The 12,582-nt window shown below is 36.6% G+C and overlaps 1 protein-coding gene across 1 annotated transcript in view; it reads left to right on the top strand.

Moving 5' to 3' along the window:
• Nucleotides 1–12,582, top strand: part of SLCO1C1 (solute carrier organic anion transporter family, member 1C1) — a 61,140-nt gene that overhangs the window by 24,066 nt on the left and 24,492 nt on the right. Inside the window, exons 5-8 of the mRNA XM_006866011.1 lie at nt 4,307–4,453; nt 6,282–6,380; nt 8,926–9,159; nt 10,144–10,308. Of these exons, the coding sequence (XP_006866073.1) occupies nt 4,307–4,453; nt 6,282–6,380; nt 8,926–9,159; nt 10,144–10,308 (645 nt within the window). The remainder of the gene's footprint in view (nt 1–4,306; nt 4,454–6,281; nt 6,381–8,925; nt 9,160–10,143; nt 10,309–12,582) is intronic.

Below are 12,582 nucleotides of genomic sequence, written 5' to 3'. Positions count from 1 at the left end.
TCTCTTCTGACATCCATTTTGGTCTTTTCCTTCTTTCTTATCTTCTTAATGGCCTTTTGCTTTCTTCCTGTATGATGATCTTGACATCATCCCACACTTCTTCTGTTCTTCAATCATTAGTGTGTAATGCATCAAATCTATTCTTGAGATGTTCTTTAAATTCAGGTGGGAGATGTTCAAGGTCAAATTTTTTCTCTCATGGACTTGTTTTAATTTTCTTCAGCTCCTGCCTGAACTTGCATATATGCAATTGATGGTCTGTTGTACAGTCTGCCATGGCCTTGTTTTGACTGATAAAATGGAGGTTTTCTACTTTCTCTTCCCACAGATATACTAAATTTGATTTTTGTGTATTCCATCTGGTGAGGTCCAAGTATTTAAAAAGGTATTTTAAATGACTAAGTCATTGATCTTCTATAAGATATCAATCATCATTTCCTCCTACTGAATCTTTGTTTCCAACCTTGGTGTTCCAATTATTAGTAATTATCAGTACATCTTGATTGCATATTTGCTCATTTTGGACTGAAAAAGTTGGTAGATTTCTTCAATTTCATCTTCACTGGTTTTAGTGGTTGGTGAGTAGATTTGAATAATAGTGGTATTAACTGTTTTTCTTGTAGATGTATGGATATTATCCTATTGCAGATAATATTGTACTTTAAGATAAATCTTGAAATCTTCTTTCTGATGATGAATGTTATGAAATTCCTCTTCAGTTTGTCATTATCAGCATAATAAACCATGTTATTATCAGATTCAAAATGGTCAATACCAGTCCATTTAAGCTTACTAATACCTTGTATATTAATCTTTATATGCTCCTTTAATTTTTGACAAATTCCATTTTTCCTAGATTCATACTTCATATATTCCATGTACTGCTTTTTAATGGATGTTTACAGTTGTTTCTATTCAAATGATAGCCCCCAAATTTTTACTCTATCGTATCATTATGGTCTACTCTACTTTGAGGAGGCAGTTCTTCCATAGTCATATTTTGAGTACTTTTCTACCTGAGGGTTTCATTGTCCAGCACTATATCTGATAATATTCTATGCTATTTCTCTTGTTACAATATTTAGTGTTCTGGTGTTATGTGACAGTGTTTTACTGCTATTCATAAGGTTTTCAGTGGCTAAACATTCATAAGCAGTCTGCGTCTCCTTATACCTAGTCTGTCTTAGTCTGCAAGCTCAGTTGAAACCTGTTCACCATGGGTGTATCATGCTGGTATTTAAACTACTGGTGGCATAGCATTTAGCATCACGAAAACATACACATCACCACAGTATGGCAAACTGACAGACGAGTGGTGGTAATAATGACCACAGTATGGCAAACTGACAAATGAGTGGTGGTAATAATGACTTCTTGTTGTTGTTGTTATGTGCCGTGGAGTCGGTTCCGACTCATAGCGACCCTGTACAGGGTTTCTGAGGCTGTAAATCTTTACGGGAGCAGAAAGCCTCATCTTTCTCCCCCAGAACACCTGGTAGTTTCAAACTGCCGACTTTAAGGTTAGCAGACCAATTTGTAACCACTACACTACCAGAGCTCCTTGGTAATAATGACTATAAATAATTTATTCTAGTGCCTATGTCTTAGTTTCTTGGTGTTGCTATAACAGGTACCTATTCAGTGACTTAAAAAAAACAGAAATTTTCACACAGTTTAGGAAGCTAGTTGTCCAAACTCAGGGCCTTTAGCTCTAGGGAAGGCCATGGGGAAAAAAATCTTGTTGTAATTTCTCTGTCCAGAAAACTGGATTTCCTGGCTTTGTGGACTGCTTTGTCTTCTGACAGTGTGGATCTTCTCTCTGTGTCTATTGTCTTCTGTGCCTAATCTGCTCTTTTATATCTTAAAGGTAATATGCTTAAAACCCATCCTACACTGACAATGTCTAACTAACATAACAAAGAGATCTCTATTCCAAATGTGATTACATGAGTGAGTATGGGGTTGTGATTTTCAATACAAAATCTATAATAGCTTGGGACAGGAGACTGATTCAGAAGTGGTGATGGTTGGAAGTTGTTAATATATCTTTGTTTCTAAAGTGGCTAAACTCTTTAAAGCAATGTTTTATTTATCACATAGAGATAATTATCCTGCTTCACATGATCGTATTACTATATGATTTTTATAAAACGATTTTAGAGTTGTTAGCTTTCTATTTTACTCTAAAATGGCTAAAAAATTTTAATCAGAATAGCTATAGTGCTAAATCATTTGCTATTTTTGTGCATCAATTCCAACTCATAGCAACTCTGTGTGATAGAGTAGAATGCTAATTATTGTTGTTGTTAAGTGCCATTGAGTCAATTCCGACCAATAGCTACTCTGTATAGGAATTCCAAGGAGCGGCTGGTGAGCTTGAACTGCCAACCTTGCATTTCAAATGACTTTGTAGTCCAGTGCATTAACACATAGTGCCACAACAGGACTCTTTTTTCTTTTTTAATGTTTTATTGTGAATTATGTGATTGTTTACATGGGAGAACATTAGCTTTACATTCATCCTATCGTATATATCATTTCATTGCCATGGTTACAATCCCCTCCATGCATCATCAACCAACCAAAGGGTATACACTATAAGCCTGCACCCTGGTCATTAGCACACAGCCCCTCTCCCTCTCTGGGTCTAGATTCCCCAGCTACTCCATCTCTCCATATCATCATCTTTGCCTTCATCTCTGGCATCACTGTTTCTCTGGGTAGGGTCCCACTCTCTGCCCTTCTCCCTTGATGGTCCCAGGGACCTCACTCCTGGACTGCAAAGGCAATCACTCCCCTCCTTTGCTACAAAACATCTACCTTTACATTTCCAACCCTCACAGTCAGTCCTGATAATAATTATTCACTATTGTATCACAAGAGACCTATATGCATCTCCTTTCATCAGCCCTGCCCAGACAGATTGGATACTACTCAGTGGAGATTCTACCTTCTTCCATGTCCTCTGGATCTAGGTTCCCTCTTGAAAGCTTGTAAGCCAGTCACTTCTTGACTTTGTAGTGGCCCCCATTTTTGGTAGCCAATGTCCAAGTTGCCCATCCCTGTCTACTCTGTGTATGGAGGGGGTGGGAATGATCCTCACTGTAAAGATTTGTTCCCTCTTTTGAGCTACTGCATCATACCAGGACTCTTAATAGGGTTTCCTAAAGTGTAAGCTTTATGGGAGCAGCTTTCCAGGCCTTTGCTGCATGGAGCCACTGGCAATTTGAGCATCTGATCTTTTGATTAATAGTCAAGTGCCTAACCATTGTGCCACCAGGGCTGCTTGCTAAAGCATATACAGTTTATAATTTTTACCTGAATTTGTTTCTGTAATCTCAGAAATATACTCATCATTAAACAGACAACTTTCTAAGCAATCCAATCCAATGTTAGAGTACTAGTCATATAGTATTTCACATAGAATTCAGCCAACAAGATAATTCCATGTGATTTTTGCTGAAAATACAAAAAGTTAAAAATTGTGACATGAGAAAAAATTTGTGTTTTGTCCCCAACAAAATATTGAAAGTTGTTAGATTAAAGGAATTCAAAGACCTCAATGTAGAACAAAATGAAAAGAAGATAGAAAATAAGCCGTGAAAGGAACAGAAACAAGAAATAATGTAGAGTTCCTTGATCTATGTGCTGGGGATTTAGACTGCCTAAATTTTTGGATTCCTGGTGTGGTGCTGTAGGATCAGCACTGGACTGATAACCACAGGTTGGCAGTTCATATCCACCAGCTGCTTCTTGGAAGCTGTATACAGGGTTGCCATGAGTCAGAACTGACTCAATGGCATATAACAACAATAACAACAAATTTTGAAGGTGTAAAATATTCTCATCTTGCCCAAACTCATATATTAAATTATGTTTGATATAATCTAGTTTAAGGTAAATTATAGAAAAGCTGAATAAATCCTTAACTTTGTTGTTAAGTGCCGTCGAGTCAGTTCCAACTCATAGCGACCTTATGTAGGGTTTCCAGGAGCAATTGGTGGGTTTGAACTGCTGACCTTGTGGCTTGAAATCTTTTGCTGATCCTACAGTGACACAGCTGGTAGCATAGTGGTTACGAATTGGGCTGTGAACCTCAAGGTCAGCAGTTTAAAACTACCAGCTGTTCCGCGGAAGAAAGATGAAGCTTTCTATTCCTTAAGAGTTACAGCTTCGGAAACCCGGTACAGGGTCGTTGTTAGTCCGAACCGACTCTACGTCACATCACCACCACCACCACCACCACAGTGCCACACCCGGAGTCTACTAATCTAATTTAAATTTTCTTTTTTGCTTTTATATGAAGAATGTGAAATTGATGCCAGCACCTCCATGTGGATTTATGTTTTTCTGGGGAATCTTCTTCGTGGAATAGGAGAAACTCCCATTCAGCCTCTAGGCATCTCATACCTTGATGATTTTGCCTGTGAAGACAACGCAGCCTTCTATATTGGTAATCCCTACTTCACTCATCTTCTTGGGAGGCAGGATACCTCGTTTTCTTAATTCTATTAGAAACTAACTAGAGTGTAGAAATTTTAATATTTCATGCCCAATTACTTTATAGAATGCACGCATTTCAGACGTACATACTTAAAAACTGGATGTGAAGAAATCGCAATTAGGAATATCTTTGCAATAAGTATATAACTAGCACTGAATTAAAAGAAAACTGGGCAATAATTGAGTGTAACTACAATATTGTCTGTGACCTCATATAATTATCTTAACCTCTTTGGGCTTCGATGTCATCAATTATTTTTTTCAGATGGCTTTATTACTAAAGCATTTGAATAATTTGTATATATATTTGTTCCCAGAGCCCTAAAAGTTGGATTTTATTTTAGAAGACCTGTTATTTTTAAGGCACCTTTCTTCCTTCCTTTCATTTCCCTTTGTCTCTATTTCTTTCTTGTTCTGTGGGTGATAGGAAGTTAGGAATTGTAAATCTCAACAGTAGAATGAGATAAAGAAAAACATAAAGAGGACAGAAGCAAGGCCTCAAGCGATCTCATTTCTGGAATAGGCCCGCATAAGTGGACCAGTAGCTAAAACTGCAAAAACCAAAAAATTGAAGCAAAGGCAAATTCTAAATTCATCTGAATTTAAACAGCATTAGTTGGGATTATGAACTAGGGGCCCAGAGAGGATGAAGACCTGTTCTCTGTCTCAGAAATTAGTAATGATTTCTTGGGGTTCTGATATTTTGTGGGCATCACATTCATCAATGGAAGAGCACGATTTAAATTAGTTGAGGGATCGCATCAAGGCCACTATACTATCCTGCTCTGGCTGGGCACTATATAACTCCTGGAGGCTTCTGGTTATAGCTAAGCAAGCTAGAGTTAAGAACAAGGCTCCTGCTCCAATAGAAAATTTCATTACAAAAAGGAGACGGAAATGAAACAAAAAATCCATCACACGCACAAAGAAATCACTCTGGGGACAGGAGGGAAAGTTGCAGCCAAAAGAACCAGGCCAGATGCCTAGTACTCCTCTTTTCTCTCCAGAAACCTCAGAGCATGCTCACTTTTTTTGCCCTCTATCCTATTCAGAAAAGAATCTGATACCTGCTATTTATTCCTCCAGTTAATCTAAAGAGTAGCCTCTACCAGTAATATGTGCATTTTATATTCTTAAGTGAAATGAAAGGTAAACAGCAGAGGTTTGCAGGGAAAACTGGTTACTAGAAGTTGTCATTTATGCAGTATGCTCTGCTTACCTATTTTGCCTGAACTAGGTGGCCATCGGTGTTCCAGAGAGCATTCCCCTCTCCCTGTTTCAAAGTCTAGTTCCTTTGCTAGCTGCATCTAAGGGTGTGATCAAATACTACTCTCACAAATGGTTTCATGGAAACTCTGAGGGAATGGAGGAGCTTTTTCACTAAGGGGGAAGAAGTTAATTTTAGTATCAAAATAAGTCTGACACTTAATTGACCATAAAAGAAAAAAGGTGTTTGACCGGCTGTCAGAATCAGTATAATGCTGATTTTTATAAGAAGGGAATCTAATCCTAGGGAGTACACTTTCCTCCATTTTTAAAATGAACTTTTCAGGGGTTGGTGGTGTTGTCTTACTAAGAGATAATTAATGTCTTCAAAGTATTCATTCTCCCCTCAAAGTAGAGAAGGACTTATTGCCTAGTGAAATTGAGAAACTGACAAATTAAGCACACAAATGAAATATTTTTATATGCTAACTGAATCTCATATTTCTTTTTGAAAATTTATTAATTTATAAAAGCAAAAAAAAATGGTAGCTGTTTTTTTCCTTTTTTTTCAGGGTGCGTGCAGACGGTTGCAATTATAGGACCAATCTTTGGCTTCCTATTAGGTTCATTATGTGCCAAATTGTATGTTGACATTGGCTTTATGAATCTAGGTAATGGAGTTTATTTTTATTTATTCTTTTATTTTAGTTACTATATTTTCTTTAATGAGAAATCATGTGAAAAATAACAAATTTAATTTTATGAATGACAGGATAGTAGCTTTTGATAAAATGAAAGTAATCTATGGACTTATCGTTGATAAAATCAACACATGCCTTAATAAATATGACAAATAGGTGGTGTTTGGAACTGGATGACAGCGGTTTGTTATTAAGCTGTATCCTTTTCACTTCTGGGTTCCCAGATCAAATGCCTTCCAAAAGAGTCAAGATTAAAATCTGTGGCTACTTACTGGCTCTCATTGACTTCAGGTGTGTCAACATCTATTACAGTTGCATCAATTGATAATGTAACTGGGAACTTGCCAGAAAAGCTAAGGATTGACAGTCTTCTGGCAACCAAAATTTCCTTCTTCTTCTTTTTAAGTAGACAAGTTTTCTTTTAATTGAGATGTACTATGTCCCAGTGTGGCTCTGTGGGACAAGCACTGGACTGCTAATTGTAAGGTCAGTGGTTCAAACCCACCCGTAGCTCATTGGAAACTCTATACAGGATTGTTATAAGTTGGAGCTGACTTGACAGCAACTAACAACAACAACAACATAGTGAGATGGACTTTCCTTCCAGGATTGTTTGTGTAGGGACCATGAGGGAGGGAGGCCTGATCTTTCCATAGTTGGATTTCTTTCTCTGTGAATGGTGCCCTCTAGAGATAGACAATGTTTATCTTTTTCAAAGAAATCCAGTAGAGCAGTTAAAAACAAGTAATTCCCATATACAAAATAACTACACAATTACATTTTGAAGTCATTATGTTAAAAAAGAATGTGGAAACCATTACATTAACGTATTCCTTTCTAAAAAGTTCAAGACACATTCCAAAAGTGGTATTATTTTATTCATGTGTTCATTTAAGTCAAAAAAATAAATTCTCATCGATTCTAAACCACATTCTGTTCTACTGCAGTGAGCGAAATAGTTGAATTCCTTGACTTCATGAAAATTAAAAATTCAAGCTTGGAGACTGATATAGAATAAGAAAGTATAGGTGTGGTGAGTGGGAATTGTTAAGGAGAAACAATACTCAGTGATAAGCTCCTCTAAGCCTTTCTGAGCATAATTCAGTAGCAACTGAGCCTATTTGTCAAAGAACGTGTATTTATTTTATTGGTCTCATGTAGAGTGATGGAAGTATTTATATAGTGATATGTTTCATAGCATCTTAAAAATGGTTATGTTGTTGCTGTTGAGTGTTCTTGAGTCTGTTCCAACTCAGAGCAATCTTCTATAGGGTTTAAGAGGAGCAACTGGTGGATTTGGACTGCTGAAATAAAGATTAAAAGGTAGATTGCTAATCAAAGGTTGGTGTTTGGAAACACTCGGAGGCGCCTTGAAAATCCTATAGAGAAGTTCTACTGTGCATACATGGGGAAGCATGAGGCAGAATCAACTTACAACGGCATACAGAAAAAAGCAAACACTTAATTTGGGGATCAATACTTTTTATCAGTGCTCATTTTGTAGTCAAATGAGAAGTGATTAAAAAAAATTTTTTTTTAAAAATATGAATATGATATCAAGATTTTTCTGAATATAAAAATCTCACTTCAGAAAAAAAATAGCTCTAAAGTTTCATTAACTACCATCAAATAAATAATGTTCTGCTGATTTAACATCAATAGGTATTAAGTTAATCATCTTTGTTATGAGATGTCTACACTAGATTTGGGCCACAGGGTGACAGGATAAACCTGTCATCAAATAAATTCTTAGCTGTTCAATTTGTGAATTAAATAAAAGTGAAAATGATGAGTTCTTGGTATAAGAGGTTTTGAGCACTCATAATTCTCCCTCACATGTTACTTGCCTTATGCCAAAGGCCCAAAGGTCCCTCTGTAAAACCTCAAGTGAAGGTTGAAAGTCATGAGTTTCCTTCTAGTATTTGAATATTATACTTTTAGATCAAAGAACAAACAGAGAAAGCATCATGTTACAGAAGTAGCCCATGTCTTTCAATTAGCAAGATAATTGTTTAGAGTAGAAAAAAATGATCATGTATGAACTATTAAATCTTACAGTGTAATAGGAGTCCTGGTGTGGTGCTGAGGGTTAATGCCCTATACTGCAAAGTCGGTTTGAACCACAATATGGGTGATTCAACCTCATCAGCTGCTCCTGAGAAACCCTATACAGGGCTGCTATGAGTTGGAACTGACTCAACAGCACTTAACAACAGTTAATGGTATAATACGGGAGTGCAGTGATTGTGTATGATAAGCACTAGACTGTGAACCACAACTTCAGTTGTTTGAGCCCACCAGCTACTGCCGAGGAGGAAGATGAGGCTTTCTTTTCCCACCGAGATTTACAGAAACCCTACACAGAGTCACTATGAAATGAAACTGACTTCACGGCACTTACCAACTACACACTGCAATAGAGCCAGGACTAGGATTAAAAAGAGAGGAGGGAGCACTTAATTGAACCTGTTAGCTTTGCTTCATCTATGACTTAGCCCTCCTCCTTGTCTTTCAGATCACATAACCATTACTCCAAAGGATCCCCAGTGGGTAGGTGCCTGGTGGCTTGGTTATCTAATAGCGGGAGTCATAAGTCTTCTCGCAGCTGTGCCTTTCTGGTGTTTACCAAAGAGTCTACCAAGGCCTTGTGGTCGAGAAGATACTAATTCCTCCTCTGAGGAAGGCAAGTTCATAACAGACTACCAAACACCCTGTGGAAAAAAAGTAAAAATAATAGAAATGGCAAAAGGTGAGTCCGATTCTCCATGATTTTGAAGATCTTTCCATTTCTCTGTTGACACCTTAGGGACTCAAGAAATAGTACTCCTCTCACCTTTGTGTGTTCAGAACAAATTAAGAAAACATACAGGCAGCAGATATAGAGATCAAAAGTCAGCTTTATTACTGGGAAAGCTGATTGGTAACCTTCCTTACTGACATCTTCACCCTTACACTCTTTAAATGTAGACTTTGCAAATGCCCTTACCTACGATTTATGCCTTGCATTAGCATCACTCTGGGTGGACAGAGAAGAAAAGAATGACTCTTCAGGGTTTGTGGACTTTGGAGGGATGAGGCCCACCCATTAGAGAAATGTAAACCAATGCATATCTTTCCCAAACAGTAACTGAGAGACTGTTGTGATGCAAAAGGTCAGCAGTGTTTTCTCTAGTATTAACATATCCACCTTCTTTTGCATCAATCTCTAGCAAACTATATTCACATTTACAGTAGTTCTTGATATTTCTGTTTGGATATATAATGGTAAGATCTGAGAGTAGTCACACAAAGCTCATTTCGAACACTCAATTTCATGTTGGAAGTAGAGATAATTTTCATAATCCCTTTTCTGTGACCATGACCAATTTCTGGAAAATAAACAACAGAAATCTGAAATTCCTAATATCCTGTCTCAGTCTCCCAGCTGGGTGATGAGGCTTATTTCTATCTCTTTTCCTTACATTAGTTAAAGGAATCTGTTCCTTTCTGACTCTACTGTAGGTGTAGGCCCAATTTTTGCCTGCAAACGTGTGTACCTCTGCCTGAATTTGAGACTTGTCAGATCTCAACCTTGAATTATGTCAATAACTTACTATTGACTGTGTGTATTTGTGCAACATGGTGAATGATCTGAACTCTAACATGACCAGACTAAGCCTTGTAATCAAGATTGTAGCTTCTGCCAAGTATGACAGCTGTCTTCTAATTATTCCACGTTCTTCTTGTTTTATAGATTTTCTTCCATCACTGAAGAATCTTTTTGGAAATCCAGTGTACTGCTTGTATTTGTGTGCAAGTTCTGTTCAGTTGAATTCTTTATTTGGCATGGTGACATATAAACCAAAGTACATTGAGCAACAGTATGGACAATCAACCTCCAAGGCCAACTTTGTAATTGGTATGTTTATCGGCTCTTTATGGTTTCTAATAGGCACTGTCTTACATGGATCTTGTAAAATCTTTGTAGCTTAGAAAATTTTTTCCAATATTTAGAGCAAAGCTAATTTAGAGTATGTTGGATATGAATTCAAAGATTGTGTGAAAAAAATTAGCAGAGTAAAATAAGTTCTTTTTGGTGCCTATTTGTAATAAAAATTATTCATAATCATGACTCAAAAAATTATTTGTACATGACTCAGAAAAGAAACAGTTCTTGAAGAAGCAGTATCATATAGACAATGCATATGTTTTATGAGGAGATAGTTAGTATTGGGTATTTCACTTTGAAGTTCAGTCAAAACCTTAAACCACTGGCCATCTGAATAGTACAATTTCTAGGATTTATGAAGTAGAATTCAGACAGATTAAGATGAATTCATTGAGTTGGGGAAAGGTATTCTTCCCAAAGTCCAAAGACTTGTCTCATTTCTGGTAATTGGGTCATTTAAAAGGACTGTGTTTCTGAGGCAGCAGTATAGTCAAAATAAGAAAGTATTCAAGGGCAGACAAAAAAATGAATAGATGAATGAAGAGGCACCACAATCTACAAATATACACACATGTGTACCACCCTACAAATAATTGGATACTTTGAAATGTTTAGCTTGTTCCTTTAGTCTATGAAGATATCATTTAATGTCACTGTTAAAAGGCATAAAATATATTCTGTCTTTAGACATGTTACTTCATGATATAAAACTCCAATGGTTTAGTTATTTTCACCATAAAATACTTTGAAAATCACCTTATCTATCTTCCTTCAAAAGGGACCTGAGAAGAAACCAACTAATAGTATTTTAGAAGAGATATTTTTCTTGCAAAAGGCTGAATTATGAGTACTTATCAGATGTTGATCCATTAATAATTGGAACATAAAATGTATGAAATACAAATCCAGGAAAGCTGGAAGTTCACAAAAATGAAACCGAACACATAAAGATCAATATCCTAGGCATTAGTGATCTGAAATAGACTGATATTGGCCATTTTTAATCAAACAATCATATGGCTTGCTGTGCCAGAAATGACAAATTGAAGAGATATGGTCTCATTCATTGTCAAAAAGAATATTTCAAGATCTATCTTGAAGTATAATGCTTTCCATTATAGGATAATATTCATACACCCACAGTTAATATAACTATTATTCAAATTTATACACCAATCACTAAAGCCAGTGATTTTAAAAAGAATCGAAAAATTCTACCAACTTTACTCATTCTGAAACAAATCAACCATGTAATCAAGATACATTGATAATTATTAGTGATTAGAATTAAAGATTGGAAACAAAGAGGATCATTAGTTGGATAATATGGCACTGGAAATAGAAATTATGTGGGAGATCACATGATACAATTTTGCAAGATCAATGACATTCACTGCAAATACCTTTTTCAAACAACGTAAAAGGTGGCTATTGTGGCACTGCAGGATAATGCGCTGGACTGCAAGATCGGTTTGAACTGCAAGGTCAGTAGTTCAAACTCACCAGCTACTCCTCAGAAACCCTATATAGGGTTGTTATGAGTTGAAACCGACTCCGTGGCACTTAACACCAACACCAACAACATACACATGAACCTCACCAAATGGCATACATAGAAATCAAATTGACTACATCTGTAGTAAGAGACAGTGGAAAACTTCAATATGTTCAGCCAAGACAAGGCCGGGACACATTAAATCACACCATCAATTTGCTTATATGCAAGTTCAGGCTAAAGCTGAAGAAACTTAAAACAAGTCCAGGAGAGCCAAAATAAGACATTGACCATATCCCACCTGAATGTGGAGGACATCTCAAGAACAGATTTGGTGCACTAGACACTAATAACTGAAGATAAGAAGAGTTGTTTGATTATATCAAGAGCATTGAAAAGGAGCAAAGCAAAAGGTCATTAAAAAGACAGTAAAGAAAGAAAAGAACAAAATGTGTGTCACAAGAGACTGAAATTTGATTGTGAGCCTAGAGAAGCTAATGCACATGGAAGAAATGAGGACGTAAAATAGCAGAACAGAAATTTACAAAAAGGCAGCTCAAGAAGACTAAGTCAAGTACTGTAATAAAATGTGTAAAGACCTGTAGTGAGCAATCAAAAAGTGAAGAACAAGCTCAGCATTTCTCAAGCTGAAAGGACTGATGAAAAAATTCAAGCCTTGAAGGATTCTATGGGCAAAATATTGATTGATGTAGAAAGCATCAAAAGAAGATGGGAGGAATACACATAAT

The sequence above is a fragment of the Chrysochloris asiatica genome, unplaced genomic scaffold (genome assembly GCF_000296735.1).
Source record: "Chrysochloris asiatica unplaced genomic scaffold, ChrAsi1.0 scaffold00086, whole genome shotgun sequence".
Taxonomy (NCBI): Eukaryota; Metazoa; Chordata; class Mammalia; order Afrosoricida; family Chrysochloridae; genus Chrysochloris; species Chrysochloris asiatica.
The sequence above is the reverse complement of the archived record's forward strand: the minus strand, read 5'-3'. Positions and strand labels throughout refer to the sequence as shown.